The sequence below is a fragment of the Convolutriloba macropyga genome, chromosome 3 (genome assembly GCF_964194025.1).
Source record: "Convolutriloba macropyga chromosome 3, txConMacr16.3, whole genome shotgun sequence".
Classification (NCBI taxonomy): Eukaryota; Metazoa; Xenacoelomorpha; order Acoela; family Convolutidae; genus Convolutriloba; species Convolutriloba macropyga.
The window spans coordinates 3,256,434-3,280,870 of NC_134470.1; the positions used below are offsets into that span (position 1 = coordinate 3,256,434).

Consider the following 24,437-nt stretch of genomic DNA (forward strand, 5'->3'; position numbering starts at 1 on the left):
ATATATATATATATATATATATATATACATATAAATATATATATATATATATATATATATTTATATGTATATATATATATATATATATATATATATATTTATATATATATATATATATATATATATATATACATATAAATATATAATATATATATATATATATATTTATATGTATATATATATATATATATATATATATATATAAAATATATATATATATATATATATATATATATATATAATATATATATATATACATATAAAATATATATATATATATATATATATATTTATATGTATATATATATATATATATATATATATATATATATATATATATATATATATATATTTATATATATATATATATATATATATATATATATATATATGTTTGGATTATGCTGCAATTGAATTAAATCCAATTCTAGCAGTTTTGCAAAATGTGCTTCTCCAAAAAGTATTTTGCGGGGGAAAAATAGATTCCAAATTTTAACTTCCAGTAAACGAAATTTCCGCATTTTCCCAAAAATTTTTCCCAAAAATTTTTTAAGTAGGTTTCACACGTACATTGCATTAAGATAGGAAAAGTGAATTCTTCGAAGCAATGTGAATTTTTCGAAGAAGGAATTTAATGTTAAATTTTCAGGGAGACTTATACGAAGGTTTGCGATATTTTCTACAGTTGTCTCTGGGCCAAATCGAAGAAAGAGGATTCAATTTTGACCGAGCCGCAGCTCATTACAAGAAAGCTCTGACGTCACTTGCAAAAACAACGTTTAGTTCTTATGCGTACTACTTTGTAGTTGAAAAAATCGTCAATATATATCTAGAAAACGGGCAGTATGAAAAGGCCATCGAGCAGACTTCGAAACTAATAACGGTTTTGGAACATTGTTGCGATGGGAAATTTGCCAGAAGGGAAGAAGTTCTCATAAAAGATTACGTACGTGCCCTTCTAATGCTTTCCGATTGTTATGTACTCTCAGGGCTATATCAAAAGGCGTCATTGATTTTGGCTGACGCCCAAAGCCTCCTATTATCTTGCCAGGGAAATGATCAAATATCAGGGCTATGTTATTTCAAGAGCAGTGTTGAAGAAGCGCAAAAAGTTGTTCACGAATTGAGCAATCGAGAAACATCTGACTCTAAATCATCCGTTCTTGACTTAAAGGCGAAATGTTTGACGACTTCAGGCAAAATTTTTGTTCCCTGCTTTATGGCTTCAGCCGAGCGCTTTGAAAACCTTGGAATTTATACTGCAGCATATTCTAGATACAATATTGTGAACAACTACATCGGAAAGGAACACAGCGATGATTTTCCCAACTATTTTACGGCCCAGAGCTTGCAAGGAATGGGAAGAACTTCCTTGAAATTGGGAAACTTCATCGAGCCCGAGAAATCATTGGGTTTATGTAGCGAGCTTGTGCTATATTCGAGAAATTGACCTTGACAGACACCAAACACCTCGAGTTATGCGAACAAGACTTAGCCAATTCGTGGATTTCTGTTGGAAACTGTCGCAAGGCGCGCAAGTTGCTTCTGAAGTACTTGTCGCCCCAGAAGTGACTCGAAGACTGGAGCATTGCTATGAAAACTCATGTCACATCAATTTTGATTCAGCTGACCCTTTCAACCCCTTTTGAGTTTGACCCAAAGTGTCTTGCTAGATAAAAAAAAGTACCCGCAACTAAAAACACGTGAAACACAATTTAGCCTTCACCCACAAACTTAATTGTGATTTTCAGATTGCAGATAAATCGGTAACAAAAAAATTATCTTAATTTCATAAACGGACCAAATTAACTACAAATATTATTTGCTACTCAGAATGTGTTTAGTTTTGTTCGTGGAATCAAATTTAATTACATTTTTATTTCTCTACTCGTAAAATTGACTTCTATAGCAGCCAATTTTTTAAATCGCCTAATAATTACTCTTAAATAATTAAATATAAACAACCCGCTTCCGCAGGGCTATGTGTAAGAGAGCTAAGTCACGAAGAAGGGGCAAAAACTTCCTTAAGAGGTGGTTTCTACAAAAGAGATTGTTATTCGACATTAAGTTAAGTTTTATGTCCAGATAGTTTCATATCCAGAACCTTCCATATCCAGTTAAGTTTTCATGCAGAAAGTTTGAAAAATCTTTTATCAGCAACAAAGCCAATAATGATGACGGCTCTGATTTCATTGTGATACTCAAATAACAGTCAGGGCTTCTTAATGTTCTTTTCATTGTACTATAAAGTTAACAAGGTAGATTGGTAATGTGTGTTTGCGCATAATGTTCCAACGCATTAGATACGGACTAAAATTCGTAACGGTAAAAAAAAGGTCTATGAAGGAAGCGAATCTTGATTTTTGCATTGTTCGTAGTTTTGTAACTTCATAATATAAAAACTAATCTTAGTTAATCCCAATAACTGAAGAATCATTCAACTAATGAAATATAGAAGTTGAAAAATCTTTAAAAACTTGAAAAAACTTCAAATGAAATCAAAGCTCGTGATATTTTGCATTAGTTTTACGACATTTAGGAAAGAATCAACTTTAATATAATCTCTGAAGAGGTGAAAGAAATGTTCATAGCACGTAACAAGTGAACATCCACACTTTTTACAAGAAAAGGCTAGTTACGGTGGGAGAATAAACTTGTCCTCAGTATCACAAAAAAATTGCAAATATCTGTACAATTTTTAGATTTTCATGCCTAATAGAACTAATTGGCAACAACAAAATTAAGTAAACAAAAAATGAAAAAAAAATAGAAAAGGTAAATTGCTGTCAAGGAAATATTCAAAATAACCATATTTTTTCATAACCAACATTTTTTCTCTCATAAAAAAATTATCCGCAATGATTACAAAATATTCACTATTCATTATTTTGTTTAAGCAGAAAATTTTGAGAGCCTATGAATTGACTCAGAGGAAAAACTCATTAACTTATTTTTTTTTAATTCAAAAACGATTGTGTCCCCTTAAACGAAAAACAATCTTCTGAAAAGAAAACAATTCAAATATGAATAAGTATGCGGTTTTGACTAGTCAAAACTTGTTGATAATTTATAAGCGAAGATTATAATGTACAATTAAAAGCGTTTTCAAAAAAGTTAAAAAATGTTGATAGCATTTTGATTCTTTAAACTTAAAATAACTTTGCAGACAAAAATAACCTTGCATGGACAAGTATAGCCAAAAATCGAGAAAAAAAATGTTCTGAGATTCTTAACTACCGAACTGGTTTTACTCATTAATCTGTTTCATATTTTTCCGATTTCAAAATTTTTATTTCTAATAAATTCAAGAAAACAAGAGTGGTTTTGAAATGTGAAAAGAAAAAAAACGGCCACTTTATTAAACCTTACTTTCTTCTCTGTGCGTAAAAAAAGATCCTCGTTGGACAAACTTGGCTTTACAACAAACATAGGTTTGCTATCAATTCTGAATTCTGAAATAAATTGAAGCTGTGTAAATAAGACGTAAGATACACTTGATATAGTCTTAAACTCAAAATTGAATTTTATAAACGTTTCGATACTTAACCAACTTTGGTTAGAAGTTGTAAGACCAATGTGTGTAATTTGTATGCGAAGGGACTCGCGTCGCACATCCAGGCTAGACTATAAGTATGTTTTTAGGCTTCTATTTTCACATAGAGTCGCTACAATTCCACAGTGAATTGTTGAGCGTGGAAAACTATCAAGGTTCCTCCGATTTGAATTGTCGGCTCGAAAGAGAAACTAGATAAGAACTGAATTTCAAGATTGCTATAAGAATGATGAATAAATGAAATCAGAAGAGTGGGAGTTCTGAACAATCTGAAAAATGAACTTCCACTCAGTCAGAGGTAAATTAATTTTTGTGTGACCGACCAAGTTCGTTCAAAGTCATTTATGTATCACAGAGGAGAACAGTGCTGGAGATATAAAACTTCAAGCACAGCTAAAAACAAGGATTGCATTTTTTGAGAGACGTTGGGATTTGAGAGTTAACGAAGAAGAAGAGTTCAAAGTCATAGTTTTGCCTGCTTGAACACTTGAGCTCTGCGATTAAAACGGAATGTGAGTACTGAAAACAAACTGGACTAGCTTTAGTTGACCAATTCTCCAAAATAATGTCAAAGAGCCAGTTTGTGAGCAGAAATGGGCTTAACTCTTTAGGTTGATTTTTTTAAAAAATGTCAGAGACTTTTCTTCCCCGGCACAATACACATCTTGGATCAACACATCGCCACTTATCACGTCGTGTTTCATCTCCGAATTCTATTGAAAACAATTCAAGTCTTGCTGAAGACCTGTAAAATCTCGAAATGAGATTTGACAAGGAATTGACTGGACCTAATGTGCGATGTTAATATGAAAAGGAGAGTTTTAAGAACACTTCGTTTCTACTTAATGCATTTAAAGCTAAGCAAAAGTCAAAGCTTTGTGCTTTTTTGTTCTATAACGCTTTTTCGATTACAAATCTCGAGTGACTTATTCACGCGTGCACTGCTGGTCTTTGCGTGATCTAAATTGTCCAAAAAAATTTCCAAAAAATGTGGGTGAAAGTTAAAGTTTTCACAACAGTTAATCAGTTTCCCCTGGGGGAAAACCGTTTCCGTTTGTTGGCTGCATTCCAGTAGTGGCATTGTCTGTTTCCGAGCAAAAAGTTTTCCAATTTTGCTTTCTAATCAGACACGAGTCCGTTTTTTACTGGATTTCTTACAAGATTATATATAATTCTTGGTAATCAAACAGAGATCATGATTTGTATCTCTTCTTGATTGTCAGAAAAAGATCATATATGATTCCTTTGGTTCTATAGTACCCAGGCTGAGGTCGCAGACCGAAGAAAGTATGTCCAGACCGTCCCAGACGGAAGCTGCCTATGTCCAGACTTTCGTGCGTTCGCCAGACTTTCGTGCGTTCATGTTCCGAATTTCGTGCGTTCACCAGACTTTCGTGCGTTCATGTCCAGACTTTCGTGCGTTCACCAGACTTTCGTGCGTTCATGTCCAGACTTTCGTGCGTTCACCAGACTTTCGTGCGTTCAACAGATTTTTGTGCGTTCATGTCCAGACTTTCGTGTGTTTACCAGACTTTCGTGCGTTCATGTCCAGACTTTCGTGCGTTCACCAGACTTTCGTGCGTTCAACCGATTTTTTATGCGTTCATGTCCAGACTTTCGTGCGTTTACCAGACTTTCGTGCGTTCATGTCCAGACTTTTGTGCGTTCACCCAACTTTCGTGCGTTCAACCGATTTTTGTGCGTTCATGTCCAGACTTTCGTGCGTTTAGCAGACTTTCGTGCGTTCACCCAACTTTCGTGCGTTCAACCAATTTTCGAGCGTTAAACAGACTTTCGTACGTTCACCGGATTTAATTACTTTCACCAGGTTTAAGTGCGTTCATGTCCAGACTTCTGAGCCCTCGAAAGTCTTAAGATGAGTTCATGTTCAAACTTTTGTGTGTTTACCAGATTTAGTTTCGTTCACCGGGTTTTCGTGCTTTAATGTCCAGACTGTTCGAAAAAGTTCCGTTTATTTCGAATAATTATTTTTTAAAAATCTGAGTTTTTTCAGCCAAGCAGTTGTCCAAATCAAACCAAACTCTATATGCAGTTCCCTTTTTCTACGTAAAAGTTAGAGCCAAAACAATTTTTTCTATGGCTTGCCTAGAAAAAAATTTGGTATTCCATACGGAAATTTGCGATTATTGTGAAAAAACATTTTTGAAATATAGGATTTTTGATCGGGTCAAGGATTTTTCCAAATCTAACTAAACTTGGTATGCAGTATTCTTTGTTTATATAGAGCCTAAAACAAAAATATTTTTCGCTATAGCTTGCCCCGGAAAAAAGTTAACTTTTCATACGCAAATTTGTTATTAATTCAAAAATTTAGTTCTGAAATGTAGTATTTTTGATCGGGTCAAGGAGTTGTCCAAAATTCACCAACCTTCTTAGGAAGTACCACCAGTGTATGTAAAATCCAAAGAGAAAAAAAAATTTTGCTACAACTTGTCCAGAGAAAAGGTTCCTATTTCATATAGTAGTTTACGATTAATTCGAATTATTGTTTTTGAAGTATAGTATTTTTGTATTTATGATCGGGTCAAGGAGTTGTCCAAAACTAACCAAACACGGTATGGGTTACTCCCAGTGTATGTAAAATCGAAAAAGAAGAATATTTTGCTATAGCTTGTCTAGAGAAAAATTTGGTATATCATATAGAAACTTACTATTAATTCGAGTTATTAATTTTGAAATAAAGTTTTTTTGTATTTTTGATTGGGTCAAAGAGTTGTCCAAATCTTTTAAACTTGGTATGGAGTATTCTTTGTTTATATAGAGCCTAAAACAAAAATATTTTTCGCTATAGCTTGCCCCGGAAAAAAGTTAACTTTTCATACGCAAATTTGTTATTAATTCAAAAATTTAGTTCTGAAATGTAGTATTTTTGATCGGGTCAAGGAGTTGTCCAAAATTAACCAACCTTCTTAGGAAGTACCACCAGTGTATGTAGAATCCAAAGAGAAAAAAAAATTTTGCTACAACTTGTCCAGAGAAAAGGTTCCTATTTCATATAGTAGTTTACGATTAATTCGAATTATTGTTTTTGAAGTATAGTATTTTTGTATTTATGATCGGGTCAAGGAGTTGTCCAAAACTAACCAAACACGGTAGGGGTTACTCCCAGTGTATGTAGAATCGAAAAAGAAGAATATTTTGCTATAGCTTGTCTAGAGAAAAATTTGGTATATCATATAGAAACTTGCTATTAATTCGAGTTATTAATTTTGAAATAAAGTTTTTTTGTATTTTTGATTGGGTCAAAGAGTTGTCCAAATCTTTTAAACTTGGTATAGAGTATTCTTTGTTTTTATAGAGCCTAAAACAAAAATATTTTTCGCTATAGCTTGCCCCGGAAAAAAGTTAACTTTTCATACGCAAATTTGTTATTAATTCAAAAATTTAGTTCTGAAATGTAGTATTTTTGATCGGGTCAAGGAGTTGTCCAAAATTAACCAACCTTCTTAGGAAGTACCACCAGTGTATGTAGAATCCAAAGAGAAAAAAAAATTTGCTACAACTTGTCCAGAGAAAAGGTTCCTATTTCATATAGTAGTTTACGATTAATTCGAATTATTGTTTGTGAAGTATAGTATTTTTGTATTTATGATCGGGTCAAGGAGTTGTCCAAAACTAACCAAACACGGTAGGGGTAACTCCCAGTGTATGTAGAATCGAAAAAGAAGAATATTTTGCTATAGCTTGTCTAGAGAAAAATTTGGTATATCATATAGAAACTTACTATTAATTCGAGTTATTAATTTTGAAATAAAGTTTTTTTGTATTTTTGATTGGGTCAAAGAGTTGTCCAAATCTTTTAAACTTGGTATGGAGTATTCTTTGTTTATATAGAGCCTAAAACAAAAATATTTTTCGCTATAGCTTGCCCCGGAAAAAAAGTTAACTTTTCATACGCAAATTTGTTATTAATTCAAAAATTTAGTTCTGAAATGTAGTATTTTTGATCGGGTCAAGGAGTTGTCCAAAATTAACCAACCTTCTTAGGAAGTACCACCATTGTATGTAGAATCCAAAGAGAAAAAAAAATTTTGCTACAACTTGTCCAGAGAAAAGGTTCCTATTTCATATAGTAGTTTACGATTAATTCGAATTATTGTTTTTGAAGTATAGTATTTTTGTATTTATGATCGGGTCAAGGAGTTGTCCAAAACTAACCAAACACGGTAGGGGTTACTCCCAGTGTATGTAGAATCGAAAAAGAAGAATATTTTGCTATAGCTTGTCTAGAGAAAAATTTGGTATATCATATAGAAACTTGCTATTAATTCGAGTTATTAATTTTGAAATAAAGTTTTTTTGTATTTTTGATTGCGTCAAAGAGTTGTCCAAATCTTTTAAACTTGGTATGGAGTATTCTTTGTTTATATAGAGCCTAAAACAAAAATATTTTTCGCTATAGCTTGCCCCGGAAAAAAGTTAACTTTTCATACGCAAATTTGTTATTAATTCAAAAATTTAGTTCTGAAATGTAGTATTTTTGATCGGGTCAAGGAGTTGTCCAAAATTAACCAACCTTCTTAGGAAGTACCACCAGTGTATGTAGAATCCAAAGAGAAAAAAAAATTTGCTACAACTTGTCCAGAGAAAAGGTTCCTATTTCATATAGTAGTTTACGATTAATTCGAATTATTGTTTTTGAAGTATAGTATTTTTGTATTTATGATCGGGTCAAGGAGTTGTCCAAAACTAACCAAACACGGTAGGGGTTACTCCCAGTGTATGTAGAATCGAAAAAGAAGAATATTTTGCTATAGCTTGTCTAGAGAAAAATTTGGTATATCATATAGAAACTTACTATTAATTCGAGTTATTAATTTTGAAATAAAGTTTTTTTGTATTTTTGATTGGGTCAAAGAGTTGTCCAAACCTTTTAAACTTGGTATGGAGTATTCCCTGTGTATATAGAGCCTGAAACTAAAAGAGTTTTTGCAAAAGCTTTCCTAGGTAAAAAAATTGACATTTCACAAGGAAATTTACAATTATTTTGAATAATTATTTTTGAAATATAATAATTTTGATTGGGTTAAGGAGTTGTCCAAATCTAGCCAAACTCAGTATGTATTATCCTCTGTGTGTACAAATCCTAAAACAAAAAGAAGTTTTGCTATAGCTTGCCTAGGAAAAAAAGTTAGTTTTTCAAACGGAAATTTGCGATTATTTCAATTCATTAATTTTGAAATATAGTATTTTTGATCGGGTCAAGGAGCTGTCCAAATTTAACCAGGTATGGAGTTTTTCCTGTGTATATAGGGTCTAAAACGAAAAGAGTTATTGCTATTGCTTGCCTAGAAAAAATTTGGTATTCCATAGAGAAATTTTCGATTTTATTGATTTAATTTTTTCAAATAAAGTAATTTTGTACTTGTGATGGGATCAAGGAGTTGTCCAAATCTAATCGAATTTGGTTTGGAGTAACCCGAGTATATGTACAGTCTAAAACGAACAGAGTTTTTGCTCTAATTTGTCTAGAAAAAAAAAACAAAAAACTCATACAGAAATTTACGATTAATTCGAATTATAATAACTGAAATACAGTGTTTTTGTGTTTTTGATCGGGTCAAGGAGTTGACCAAATCTAACCAAACTCGGAATAAAGTGTTCACTGTGTATATAAAGTTCAAAACAAAAAGAATTTTTGCTGTAGCTTGCCAAGGATAAATGTTATTTTTTCATACGGAAAGTTGCGCTTATTTCAAATAATTAAATTCGAAAGTTAGTTTTTTTTGATCGGGTCAAGGAATTTTCTAAATCTAACCAAACGTGGTATGACGTACTACCTATGTATGTTGCGTCTGAATCAAGAAGAGTTTTTGCTATAGCTTGTCTAGAAAAAAGTTGATATTTGATAAAGAAATTTACGATTATTTTGAAATTTATTCTTTGAAATATAGTATTTTTTGATCGGATCAAGGAATTGTCCAAATCTTTTCAAAAGCACTAAGGAGTACCCCGAGTGTATGTACAGTCGGAAACAAACAGAATTTTTGCTGTAGCTTGTCTAGAAATGAAGTTGTTGTTTCATACAAAAATTTACGATTATTTCGAAATAATACTTTTGAAATATAGTATTATTGATTTGTCCAAGCAATTTTTCAATTCCAACCAAACCCAGTAGAGAATACTTCCATTGTATGTAGAATCTAATGTAAAAATGTTTTTGCTATATCTTGTCTAGAGAAAAAGTTGTTATTTCACACAGAAATTTACGATTAAATCGAATTATTGTTTTTGAATTATAGTCTTTTTAATCAGATCAAAGAGTTGTTCAGTTCTAACCATACTCGGCATGGGGAATCTTCAATGTAATTAGAGTCTAAAACAAAAAAAATTGCTATAGCTTGCCCACACAATAAATCGTTTTGTCACAATTCAAAAAAGTCTCGTTAATTTTTGTGGGAGTTTTTGTTCTTATCAAGAAAACTATTCATTTTGGAAGAGAAATATAGCAAACGTATACTTCTTTTTTTGCTCATTGCCTCTACTTTCCAAATCATTACACCCGATTAATCGTTTTATTAAATTTTGGGTAATAAAAGGCAAAATAGCTCAAAAAAACTTGGAAAAATCGCTCTTTTTGAGGTCATTTTCTGTTTTTAACTTATATTTCAGCTTTAAAACTATGATTTTTTTATATTATTCGTGCAGTCTTTCAACTAAGCTTCACAAAACTTTGAGTTTTTAAACTAAAATATTTTAACTTTCTTGAGAAACAGGCGAAGGAAGGCCACCTACTCGAGGCGAAAATTTGAGAAAAAAACGAAAGTTCGAGGTTCTTTTTTTTAATATCTAGAAGCATACAAAGAGTTAAGATAAGTTCTATAGTGCAAAATAAAGCTTATATTTTTTCTGCTTTACAGTCATATACATTGTTTGAATAAGTTTTGGGACCTAAGGTGATTCTTTTTTGCTTCACCTGAAAAATGCTGAAAATTCCAAAACCAAGCCGTCAAAATCATGATTTTTTTAAAGCTGCTTTTCAGAACTTTTTAATGTTCAGATGATAGCTTTTTCCTTCCTGATTCCAAAACGATTTTATTTTTAACAATCGGTTCAGTAGTCTTGGAGATATTGCACTTTGAAAATCCTCCCGGGCACCCCTCCTCCCCCCCCCCCCCCCGGCAACCCTCCCCCCAACTGGTTGTTCCTCGTTTTCTACACTGTTTTAATTAAAATTGGGATTTGGCATGCAGTTCAGTGAATTGGTATGATAAAGAGCTTTTCATTGATATAATTTTCAACTCTAGTAAAATTGAACCTCATTTGTCCAGTCACGCAGGTCTAACTAATGTGAAATATTCGAATGGTATGCAACCTTCAAATGTGATGCTGTACTGAGTGAGCATGACACAATGGCAGGAGGAAGCGGATAAGTGCTATTCACAAGCACATAGACAACGTGATACACATCAAAGGAGGCGGAATTTCAAATGAAATGTATAAAAAGTATCCGAGAAATCGAATTTGATGAGCCCCTCCCCCACATGAGTAGCAAAGTAGCAAAGTAGGCGTAGAAGCTCCCCCCACCCCCCCCCCCCCAGATAGAAGGCGGAGCAGGGTAGAAGCGTAGAAGCGGAGAAGGGTAGAACCCCAGGCGAGGAAGCCAGAGGGCGCAGTGTGGGACCCTTTTTAGAGCCTATAGCGACGGGAATTGAGTATTTTAGATCGAGACAAATGTCAGCAAGTACATCTGATGATGATGTACCTAGACAAGATCTTTTAACGATGAGTTTGTTTACCCAGGTGGAAAACTTAAAATGATAAGAGCCAAATGCTTGAACGATTTGAATTCCAAAGACGACAAGTGTTTGTTTAAGAGACGTCGTGAAGTTGATTTGGGTCTAGCAACTTCAATCAAATTCGTAAATTTTCTAGCGAATTGTCAACCCGGGAAAGTCTTAGAAAAATTTTCTAAACTATTTAAAGAGGCTAAATCTGTGAAAGTAAGAAAACTCAGGCCTAATCAAAAACATGGATTGAAAAATGAGTGGAAGTATAATGGCTGGGTGAATTTTTTCGGCATCGGCGATTGCAAGCGGGCTAAGATCAGAATCCAGAAGAAACCCGAAAAGTTCGGTGGCATGATTATCGAAAAAGTTGGTAGAATAAGAAACATCGGATTGGACAGCAGAAAAAAATTTATTGCGCTTCCACGATACAGAATTCCTGCCAAATTGAATGTCCCTACCCAGTACTCGTGCTGAGGCAAGAAGTTACCCCCTAGAAATGATAGCAGATTTGCTTTTGACGATTTTACGTGCTTGCCCTTTGACGTTGTGCTTGTTTATGATTAGTGTAATGTTGCGCAATGATTTGATTTAGTTTGCAGAGTCTGATTACCTTGTTTAGTTTGATACTTGATGTTTTCATAGTTTTATAGTCAATTCACAAAAGATGATATTTAACAGCGTTTTTACCCTAATTTGATGCTGATTTTGCATTCAACTGTTCTATTTATACTTCACATGGTCTGTATCAAGGATTCTGCAGGGCTAGCCCTAGATTACAAACAGAATCGCTGAAAACACCCCATTTTAATCTTTAGTCTTCAAAATCTGTTTTTTTTTCAAAGTAGATTACTATCGGATCAAGAAATTGTTCAAATGGAACCAAACTCGGTATGGAGTATCCCCAGTGTATTCAAAATCTACAACGAAAAATATTTTTGCTGTAGCTTGCCTAGGAAAAAAGTTAGTTTTTCATACGGAAATTTGCTATTATTTCAAATAAATAATTTTAAAAATAGGTCTTTTTCGTCGGATCAAGGAGTTGTCAAAATAAAACCAAACTTGGTATGGAGTATCCCCAGTGTATGTAGAGCCTAAAACAAAAAGAATTTTTGCTATAGCTTGCCTAGGTAAAAGTTAGTTTTTCATACGGAAATTGGCGAATTTCCCAATAACGAATTTTAAAAATAGGTCTTTTTCATTGGGTCAAAAAGTTGTTCAAATCAATCCAAACTCGGTATAGAGCAATAAAAGACTTTATATGTGGATTTGTGGACCCATGGAACCCGGGTGTCTTCATCTTCAATGGGCATCTACAAGCATAAAAGGTTAGTTTTTTAGTCTGGACATGAACGCACGAATTTTTGTGCGTTCATGATCAGACTCTCGTGAGAGAGTCTGATCATGAACGCACAAAAATTCATGCGTTCATGTCCAGATTTTCGTGCGTTCACCAGACTTTCGTGCGTTCATGTTCAGACTTTCATGCGTTCATGTCCAGACTTTCGTGCGTTCGACAGACTTTCGTGCGTTCATGTTCAGACTTTCGTGCGTTCATGTCCAGACTTTCGTGCGTTCGACAGACTTTCGTGCGTTCATGTTCAGACTTTCGTGCGGTTTTTGATGTTTCCAGACTATGTAATTTTGAACACGTTCGACAGACCTCGTGCGTTCATCTTCGGTCTGGACATACTTGCTTCCGTCTGGGACCTCAACCTGGGTAGGAACGTACTGAGAAATCAAGTCTGGGCAGCATAAACTCAAATAAGATCCTGAAAAGAAGTTCAAAGAAACCTTAACATGGTATCTTGAGTCAAACACGGGCGAAGTATGCAACCAAAATTAAAAGTTCTGGAAAACTAAGGTCGCTCATTATTTTAATTATGGCCATACCAAGCTCTGATCAGAGTCTGTTTGGTCTGATCAGGACTGATAAAAAGTTAAAATTGTAAAACTAGCATGTGGGGTCAAAGGTCAAAAAGTCTGGGAATCGGCCTAGATTACATTGGTCTGTGCAAAAGTTTGTTTATTGCAGGCAGGACATAAATACACAGAAAGCAACTCAGATTAGAGAAAGTTTACATTACATTGGATAATTAATTCGAAAGAAAAGACATCCAATTGGAGGGAGGTACTTTCTTGGTAAAAGTTATAAAACTCTCTCCCTCTCTCCCTCTCTCACCCAATAAGCATGTAGCACAGCCACTTTCAACGTAAGCCATCAGATTTTGGAATAAAATTGGAAATTATTTCGTTTCATAGTGAAGAAAAAGGCAATAAAAAGTTGTAGATGAATGAAAAAAATGTTGGTTAGTTTTTAGAAAATGCGGGTTTATGTTCTGGTTATATATTTCATTATATTGAACATTGTTCGTTTACTTCTATATCAATATCTTGCATTTATTTAATTAATTAAAGGTTAAAAAATCAGATTCAGTGGTAGGTGGCATCGTGTCAGATCCAAAAATCACCTGTGGAGATCCTATTTTCTAACTAACCTTGAGCATTTCTATCTCTTTAAGGAGTTGATCAATGAACCTGTCTTTTTCCAACTTTACAGCTCTCATCTCCTCTTTGACCTCCCGGATCTCACCGTCCTTTTCCTTCTTCACCTGCTCCACTTCCTTATTCTTCTGATCTTTGATCTCTATGATGGCTTCCTTCAGAGCTGATATTTCTGAATCACGCTCCTCTTTTGACCTTGAAAAAAACTTGATTCTATATCTTCTATATCTGCAAACATAATTTTGACCTTGAGACAGATTAGTAGATTTTGTCTTCGCTGTTTATTTCAATTAACCGAGTAAAGTAAATTGTTCAAAATTTGCTCTGCTAGAAGATTTTTTTGTTACTTCTACTTTTTGATTGTGATATAGGATCTCAATGTTTTATTATCGATCCCGATAATTGCGATAATTCAGCGCTTTTTGCAAACACGGGGCTGAATGGTGCTGATCAGTACTGAAAATATCAAAAATGCTGAATTGAGGGAAGTTGGTTTGTCTAACTTGAGTGCCTCGTCCATCATCCTGTCCAGTTCTGATCTGAGTTTCTCGACATCAGCGTCTCTGCCCTCCCAGACCTTCTGCAGTTCATCCTTCAGTCTAGTCACTTCGGCGTCTCTCTCCTCCCGCATCCGCTCAACTTCCTAAAAACCCAACATGTGAACATGTCAGTTAAAACCGATTCAACCAAAATCTTATAACTTTTTCCGAAGTCCAGGTAGAATCAATGTGATAATAGTGCTCAGATGTATTCTATCCCCCCCCCCCAAAAAAACCACGTCCCCAGGCAGCATATAAGTTTTTAGGTCCCCAGGCACACGTGCCATATTTTTACCTAGTAACTTTTTATACAACAAGACATAATTTGTAACGGAAGGCATTAAAAACACTGGGGAGGGGTAGGGATGTATGGAGGCCCAGGTCTAGGTACAGACTCATGAAAAGACAATTTACAGTGAAAAGACAAAATTTACTATGAATGGGGGGGCAAGAGAATACGTCCTAGTATTCATGAATAACTAAATAACTGGTTAATAAAACACTGACCCGGGTTGACCACCATAAACCTTTCTTGGCAACCATATTCAAGCCATATATGGAGTTTATGCTAACTTCGCAACCATATAGATGACCATGCAAAAAATCAACATTGCTCAAAAAGCTCTTAAAACACCCATACATTGCACTCTGAGTGGAGAAAAACTCATCAAGACACTTGAAAAAAAATTGAAGTTCATGGTGTCTTTGGAACCATATCCAAGACCATACACATTTATGGTGCCATGTAAGACCATAAAAGTCAAAGTCAAAAAATACAAAAAAAATTACAGAGAACAGCTTAATTAACATCTTCTGACTAAATTAAGCGTTCCAAAAAAGAAAATTAGGTTAGTTCAATTTTTTATTTCTTGGCAACCATATCCAAGACCATAAATATGTATGGTCTTGCTCATGGTTGCCAAGAAACCCCTGGCTTTTCAAGAGTGTTTTTTTAAAGAGTGTCTAAAAAGCTTGAAATATGACATTAAGTAAGAAATTTTTGTTAGCAGAAGGCATATGTTTACTTCAGCACCATGTGGAGTTCTCAAAAAATTAGAAGAAAAGAAACGAAACGATCTTAAAATTTGGCACAAATACATTGTTTCTAGAGTCAAAATCAGAAGTAAAAACAACGGTCACTCTTCGAAAAAGTAGATTCAGTTCCTTTTTATTCTTCATGGCATCCATATGCATGTAGGAAACACAGAGCAACAATGTGAAAATCACGTACTATACGTGGATATTTAGAAAACCGTAGAGCCATACAGGAACCGTTATGGAACCATTTATGGGTCTTGCAAGAACTATGTATGAATCTTGTAAGAACCATGTATGGATCATATACGAATCATGTAACTAATCACAAAGATTTTGTTGTAATGACCTTGTATGGCCCAAGTAATAACCATGTTTGGATCATGTAAAAAACATGTCGGAACCATATATGAGCCACAAAAGAAATATGTAAGAACCATACATGGATAATGTAACAACCATGTAACTAACCACGAAGGTTTGTTGTAATAACCATGTTTGGACCATGTAATAACCATGTAAGAGACCTGTCGGAACCATATGACCATATAAGAAACCTTTAAGAACCACATAAGGACCGTGTGAGAACCATATATGGACCATATAAGAACCATATAATGACCATATAAGAACCATGTATGAACCATATATGGTACCAATATGCCATAAGTCGTGTAAAGCGTTTAAAGCTGGAACTGCTGCATAAGCTTTGTATGGGCATTGAAAGAACGCACAAATGAACATATTGGATTCTTGGATGCCATATAAGAATCATATATGGAGATCTTGGCAACCATAGCAAGATGATATAAAAAAATTTTGTATGGCCTGCATGGGGCCATATATGGTTCTTGGATATGGTTGCCAAGAAGGGTCAACTCGGGAAAAAACAAATAACTTGATACCAAAAAAAAATCAGGGTACCATCGAAATTGAGTTTTCTTTGGACTACCAGTTCTCCAGCAAAAGGGGAGCTTTTGTGCAAATATCTTTTCCAGTGAAGCCAAATTTTGAACTAAAATAAATGAGGTGATTTTTCGAAAGGAATCTTGTTAGATAATATGATGTTATGCAAGTTGTGAAGGACAAGTGCATCAACGTGATCCAGACCTGTGACCCTAGGGCTAAATTTTAAGTCAAATGAAAAATGGCAAAAAATGATTCTCAATTTTGTTCCCAAGAACTGATCAAATAAAAAGCTGTCGTCATCGTGTAAAAAAATTGTGATAATTATCCCCGGAAACCAATTGAAATTGTAGTCAAGCCGAGATTTTCCAGACTTACAATTTTTGGTCGCACTCGGGGGCTTATTTTTTTTAACCGAATTACGCGATCTAGAAAAAAAGTTTGCTCAAATTGTCCGGACACTTAATGTATCAAGGGGGTGATCATAGAAACAATTCTGAAAAATAGTCTGATCAAACAAAAATCTGAGCTCTGGTCTGATAATGAGACAAAAAATGGAAAATGGAATAAAAGGGATTTATTCTGTTTTGTCAATTACAGATTATATGTTGTTATAGAGCACGTTACAATGTAAAAATAGCATATACACCTGAGGCTTAAAATATATATCGCAGTTTGAAACCCATATTCTTATAAGGATTTTTGCGCAAGGTACCCTAGACAGTTAGTTTTGTTAGGGTATGGCCGTTACCTGGGCATTTCTGTCTCTTTGGGTTTCCAGTTCCCGCCTCAGACTGTCCAGATCCCCTTTTAGTTCACTCTCACTGGCCGCTTTCTCCCCCTTCAGTCTCTGCAATTGGGTCTCCAAATCATCTCTAGTTCTGTCACACTCTTGTCGCCATTTGTCAACTTCCTCGTCTTTCGTTTGAGAAAGTCTGATCAAAATTTGGACAAACAGTGAACACTTCATTTTGTCCTCAACTGTAGTACTAGGTAATCATTTTTGATATGTGTTGAAAACTCGACTCCAACAAAATTAATTACAGTTTCTCACTTGGAAGTTTAAAGGGAATTGCTCGTTATCAATTAACATACTTTTCAACAAAAACATCTTCTTGAACCAACATAACTGTAATCAATTGGTAATTATATAAATCTTTTGAGAAAAAACCAAACATAATGCAAAAAATTGCTAAACTAGCCTAGATGCCCGCAAAACATCAAAAAAAAATTAGAAATAACAGAAAACTTTAATTAATGACCTGTTAGCTTCAGAATACTTTTCAACCAGGACTGCAATTTTCTCCTACATTACTAGCGTCTACCGGTACCCAATTTTACGAGTAAAAATACTAACTTTTGTAACAACATTTAACTTTTCCTATCTTAATACAATGTACGTGTGAAACGTACTTACAAACTTCGAGGATGAAATGTACTTACAAATTTCGAGAATTCATTCACTGGAAGTTGAAAAGTGGAATCTAATTTTTGCGCGCAAAATATTGCGACAGTACTGCAAAATACTGGGAAATGCGCGTCAATTTCTTTGTACCTAGTTTTTGTTTTGGTATATCGGTACGCGCTAGTAATGTCTAACCAGTTCAAACCTCTTTATTGAAAATAACAAATACTAAAAAAAAACAGCTGAAAAAGGCTGCCGTTGAAATAAAACGTTGGCTCGCTTACAGAATTTTTCATTCACAATCCTATGTCTTGTTCTCTCGAAAAAAGTGGCATGAACAAAAAAATTCACTCCCTGTTCGCTCCGCTCTCCAATTTTGTTCAAAACTCAAAAATTTCCAGTATCTTCACGCGTGTCATTTCCTGATTCAAAAATTACTCCAAAGATAATTGATTATAAAGTCAATTCTCCAATACTCTCTTCCAAGTCATAAAAACTGGGAAACGAAAGTTATTTTACAGAAACAATAAAATGTTTGTTTATTATTATTGTTTCGGCTACATAAAGTTGGAAGAACATAAATTTTTTATCAAAGAACAGCAATTTTTTGCGTCTAATATTACATGAAGTAAACTTTAGCAAATTCGTTCATGACACATTTTTTGTCAATTCGTCAGAATTCTGATTTAGCTATCCTCTCAAGAAAATAAAGATTTTTGATCAGTAAAAAAACAATTTTACCTTCTGATTTCCTCAGTGAGTCGTTCCATGTCCTTCTGGCTCTGTTCCTGCTGTTTCGCCTTCTCCCCTATGACGTCACTCAACTGTCGCCTCAGCAGTTCCATCTCACTGTCTCTCTCCTGCTTCAGTTTCTCAATCTCTTTGCTTTTATCTTCGGCTAATTTGTCCATGTTTTGCTTCATTTTCTCTTGTTCTGGAAAAGTTCAAAAAATTAGCATGTAAAATCCAGATTAAAACTAAAGGATAAGTTACTGAGGGTTTAAAAAAATAATAAAAAACAGAAATTTATTTATATTTAATTACTGTAGCGATTGTTCTATGCTGTTCTCATTTCGTTTTATTTTGTTATTATTTGTTGTTAAACGAAAAGGAGGACTATAATAGTCCAACTCTCTTACAGACACGTGAAACTTGTGTAAAATTGTTTTTGAAGATAAGCTTGCTTCCCCGCTAAATGCTTGCAATTTTCTTGTTTAAAAATCAACCTAAAATCAACAAATCAAGCCATAGTTTATCCATAGATTGTTTAAATTTTTTTGATCTGAAAAAAAAGTGTTTGCCTTCAGTATAAAACCGCATAAATAATTATTTCAACTGTTCTAACTTCCAATAAAGTGGAAATTGGTAACTTCATATCAGCTATTTTCTGTTAGGCCAGTTTTGGACGACCGGAAATTTTGGCAGCTCGATTTGGCAAAACTTTGGAGGGAAGATACAAATGTTGTATCAATGAAAAATTCTTGAAAAAATGAATCTACTCTACATTTCTCAATAAAGAATGAGGCTCGAAAATAACAAAAATTTTTCCAGATTTTTCACTGTTCCAGACTTCTGGTGTAAATTTTTAATGAGTGGTATTGAAGTTGCCTATCGGAACCAATATTTGCCTTTTCGTGAAGAATTATATTTAAAGAATTTGAATTGTATCAGGGTGCTGTCTTTTTTATGGACTGTTCTCCTATTCTCAAAATTTTTTGTCAATGGCAATTCTAGAAAGAGGAATGCATTTAGTCCGGCTGATGTAGAAAAAGACGCAAAAACCAACTATTTTTAAGACGGCGTGAGATGTTTTCAAACTCTTTTCAATGTGGAATGGAAAAACAAAATTTGGAATAATTGGACAAATGTATTGCGAGAGAAATTTTTTTATGTGCGGCAATTTAAGCATTGTTTCAATCTCTTCATTTCTGGTAAATGAAAAAAATTGATTGCATTTAAAAAGCAATCCATGTGTTCTCATGTTGCATGATTTCAGTTTCTAATTCCTCAAGGGTTGGTAATTTTTTACTTTATTTATTACATCTGCTAATTTTTTTTGTGCTAGTTTGTTTCTGGCAATTTATTTCTGCTAATCATACGTGCGTAAACATTTATGTCATACACAATTAGCTAGTTGTTTCTGTTGTGCGGTCCCCTTGCCTTCTTAATGATCACAATAGCTCTCTGAAAAGGTTTACATGAAATCATTCAAAATTTTTGCTCCTTTCTAACAATTTAAGCTACTTCGATAACCTTTGTATTCGAAAGAGGGGGTGATTTTCTAAATTTTTGTTCATTATGTTTGTCGTATCATCCAGTATTTTTAATGAAAGTCTGAGTGACTCCTTAATTAGACATAATTCAGTTAATCTAATATCTTCAGCTAATAACTAAAACTGTTCAGCTGCTTTGACGCGCTTTGATTGTCCTATCATTTAACACCATTGATAACCAAAAAATTCAATGGAAACTGATCAATACAACAAGAAATTGTACGCAATTGTTTTTTTTGTAGTTACTGGTTATGTTTAATTTAACGCTATTTGTTATAAATAGGCCCATTTATTCGTTTTTGATTGAGCTCGTAATCTATATGGATTGTGGATTCTTAATCCTGAAATTCTGAATTTAAAATTCCTTCCCAATAATTTGAGAATCAACCTATCTAAAGATCCAGTTTGGAGATTTTGGGTTCCATTTATTTTAAAACCAATCAATTTGGAAAACTGTACGGGATTTTCAGACTCTTTCTTTCATAAGTTTTTTTCAAGTCTCTTAACCAGTGGGAGCTACTTTTTATAATCTTACAGGCTTGTTCTTGTTATACACCTCAAGACAGTTGTTCAGTAAACAAAAAGCATATTCTTTAATTTTTGTTAATTAGATGACAAAAGAAAATTTAAGAACACAAAAGTATAGCAAGAAATTGTAAACAAACACTTCTTTCCATTTTTTTGCTTTTCTCGCAAAAGACAAACCCTCCCATTCTGTTCTAAAATCAGAACTTTCAAACAGAATGATTTTTCTGTGAAAACTTGACTTTTATTGCAGGAGAATTGTTCATGCAGAGTCCAATTTTCACATAGAATAGAACAAACTTCGATTGAGGCAATTTGGTTTGTGGTTTTTTTAACCAATTCCTACATCTCAATTGTCATTGGTCAACCAACGGAAAAATCGGGAAAAAAATCACAAAAATTTTTTGAAGGAAATCATGGTGTTTTTTTTTCAAAAGAATACTTTCTCCATTTGACCATGTTTTTCAGACCGTTGCCACGCTCAGTGGCTCGTGGGAAATGACATGAATCTATAAATCAATGAAAGTAATGCCACCGTCTGAGTTATAAATTTGAGCCAATTTCATATATAACCAAGAAGTGCATTTGCGGTTATCTGAGACAAATGTTTGGCTACGTGCGACTACTTAAATCTGACGTGCCAACCACGCGTTTACAGTTTTGAAAAACAAGAAACATATAAATTTCGTGAAATATATCGAATGACAACTATACAAAAAGGCAAAAAATTCTTTTTGCGGTGATCATATTAATCAATTTATGTGTTTATTCATTGAAATATATTTACATGAAATACTCTGTCAGGGTGATAAATTCAACCATTCAGTGTTAACGAGGCAAAAGTTTAATTTTTTTTAAAATCTGTTTCACATTTTTATTTGGGAAAGACACCTTCCAAAAAAGTGATGTCCCAGTTTACTGCACAAATCGAGGAAACGCGTTATTTTTATGGAGCGCGCTCCATAAAAATAACGCATAAAATATTTTCGGAGAAATTGAAGCTTAATTTTTCTTTAAAAAATGTTGACTTCATCGCTACCCTTTAAGCGTCTTCTTTATTTTCATAATTCTTAATAGGTTTATTGTTCCTAATTATCCCCTTTATGCATATTAAATTTGTTTAATTTACCGAAGAGATGAAATCTTGAGTTCTATTTTTTAGAACACTCTTCTACTTATTTGCGAGCACATATTACCGAATCGTCTTCTAAATTTAATGTTACCCCAGTGAAATAAAAAAAGCGAATTTGTTCGATTTATCTCCCTAAGATATTCTTGGCTAGAAACACCCCCTTTTTTCTGGAATATTATACAACCCCATGTCTTGGCAGTGAGCAACAAAATCTATTTGCGAAAATGCTATCCCAAGAGTCATCGGAAATAGTATTTCAAATTTGAAATTTGAGGCGCTTTCTTAAAAATGATGAGATCTAAATTGACGAACTTCACGATGCTCATGAATTTTGTACTGAACATTAAATCAACTGATCGTTTTCAGATTTATTCGGACATTTTTATTCTGACGCAAAAAAAAGGTAGAAGTCACTGAAACGCAAGTCAAATCTAGTTATCAAAAATGATAACTGAAGTCATTGTAACTTAACTAAAAAAGGACAGCTGAAAACTTCAAAGTTTGAGTCCAAACTTTTTTGACCAGCAGTTAATTCGTTTTTTAAACACTCGAGTCAAAGATCTGCATATTTGATCAACTGTGCATTTTAAACAAAACTATTAAACTTATCTAAAGTTTCCAACTAGAAGGAAAAGCGACATACCTTTAATCAAATCCTCTTTCTGTCGATTTTGTTCCTGTCTCAAGGCTTCCATATCTTTCTCCTTTTCCTTAATCTTCTGATCAAATTCCCCTTTCTCCTTCTTTCGGCTTTGTTCACTTTCGTCTTTCTGAGCCTGCATCTGCTTTTGCATGTCTTCAATCTGATTGGCCAGTTGAGCTCTGGCTGATTCGGAGTCCCGTTTAAGGTCTTCGATGCTGGCACGGTAGTCCAGCATGGCCCTGAAAAAAAAGGTCAGAAATTCAAGTTGAAGCTTTGGTCGAGGTCTAAATCTTAGGTTTAAAGAACTGGCAACATTAAAGTTTAACGATTTTATTGAGCAGAAGAATTATTATTATCTTGCAAGATATATTGCAATGAACGTTTACTAAGTAACGTTTCTATTGCAAATTTTTGTGCAATTAGTTAACATGCCGAGATAAATAATGAAAGATATGAAAAGTGAAAATCAACAAAGAAAACGTTCTAAATGTTGTTGCTAAGGTACCAAATTTATTAAAAAAAAGTCAAAAGTTTTATATCAAAAAAATTCTATTTGATTGTACTTATATGCGTTGAAAAATCAGAGGGAAGTTAATTTTTTATTCCCAAGTTCAGAAAGGTTTTGTTCTTAAAAACTTAAGAAAAAAATACGGAAAAATTACTTTTCAACAACTGTTACTATCATTCAGAATAAAAAGAGCTGAAGAAAATATCGAAAGATAAATTTTGACCAAAGTTTTGATGCTTGTTTAAAAAAAACTATTTCCAAAGCTTGGAAGAATTATCTCAAGAATAAGTTTACTTCAAAAAAAACTATTAATCGAAAGCCTCCACAATAATCTAACAGAATACTGTATTCGAACACGCCAGGAGTGCAAATGCCCTGAATTTAGAAATCCTGTATTTTTGTTTTTCATGCCTAATGGAGTAACTCAAGTGTAGGCTTTTTCGGTCAAATGATGAGTATTCCAGAATAATGTAATGCCATGACACAGACAGGAAATTGTGTAAAACAAGAAAACTATTTCGACGTTATTCAAAAACCGAAAATATTAATCAAAAATTTTATTTTATATAATTTTTGTTGAATATGGTTGTCACTTGTGTGATAAATGACAACGCCGCAGTATGTTGTTGTGGTAGTTATAGAATTTTGACTCAGACGCAAAGCTGCATAATCCACAGTTTTTCTTCAAAAATTTCATTTTTGTAACAGCTGATTGCAAAAAGAACAAGGCAATAAAATCACGACTGTGTGACCGTTGGAGAGTCAAACGGAATTCAAGTAAAGTTGCAGTTCCCCTACCGAACTACAAGTCTAAATCAGTACTAAGCAAGTCTAAATCCAAGTGTTATTTCGTTTTCCAGTACTGGGCAAGTCTTTAAAAAAGTCTTACAGGTCTGACAAGTCTTGGCCAAGACTTGGGTAACACTGATTCAAAAAAATTTCGCAACAGGCCACGATTTTGGCATTACTTTTTGGCCACTTTCCCGGGGTGCTAGAAAATGATGCCGTGGGCATACCAAATTGATTTTTGGGTGATTATTAGCACCCCGGGAGGGTCTATTGAGGGTTTTTCAGGTGTTTTGGGCCGTTTTGAGCCATTTTTCAGCCGTTTCAGCCCCTAAAATAGCCGAAATCACCAACTTTATGTACTTTACAGATCAGCCAAATGTCGAACTTTAACCGAGGCAAAGTTGTCAATAGGGGTGCTACTGTGAGGGTTCCCATGATAGCTCGAGGTCCCGTGGTGCGGCACCCAGTGGACCCTATTATGGCGCAAAGTCCTACAAATCTGCCCGAACAAGCGCCGAGAGATGTCCCACAATATAAACTTACTCAAGAGCCAATGTTGCCCTCTGTTAGTGCTAGTAAAACTAGTTATAATTAACCAACTATAACTGTTTATATCACTGTTTATAACCCGGTTAAAAATATGGGTTATGAGCGAAATGAGTTATAAATTGTTGTCGGGGGGGGGGGGGGGGGGTTGTAGCTCGCTGGTCTTTAATTCGCGAAATAGGGCTCCAATTTAGATGTAATATATAGTTTTAAAGCTTATTTCACGGGCAATTGAATGAGCTATGTCCCGTCCCGATCCGATTTGTACTTTGGTCAGAATTCTGGATTTCATGTACCGTGCCCCCGAAAAGTGAGGTGTACCTGGTGCTC

The 24,437-nt window shown here is 34.0% G+C and overlaps 1 protein-coding gene across 1 annotated transcript in view; it reads right to left on the bottom strand.

The window, feature by feature from the left end:
• Window positions 1-24,437, bottom strand: part of LOC142335835 (uncharacterized) — a 115,648-nt gene that overhangs the window by 31,657 nt on the left and 59,554 nt on the right. The window contains exons 10-14 of the mRNA XM_075384163.1: window positions 22,265-22,503; window positions 18,433-18,625; window positions 17,038-17,221; window positions 14,310-14,449; window positions 13,800-14,001 (exon numbers count right to left, since the gene is read on the bottom strand). Coding sequence (XP_075240278.1) covers window positions 13,800-14,001; window positions 14,310-14,449; window positions 17,038-17,221; window positions 18,433-18,625; window positions 22,265-22,503 — 958 coding nt within the window. The remainder of the gene's footprint in view (window positions 1-13,799; window positions 14,002-14,309; window positions 14,450-17,037; window positions 17,222-18,432; window positions 18,626-22,264; window positions 22,504-24,437) is intronic.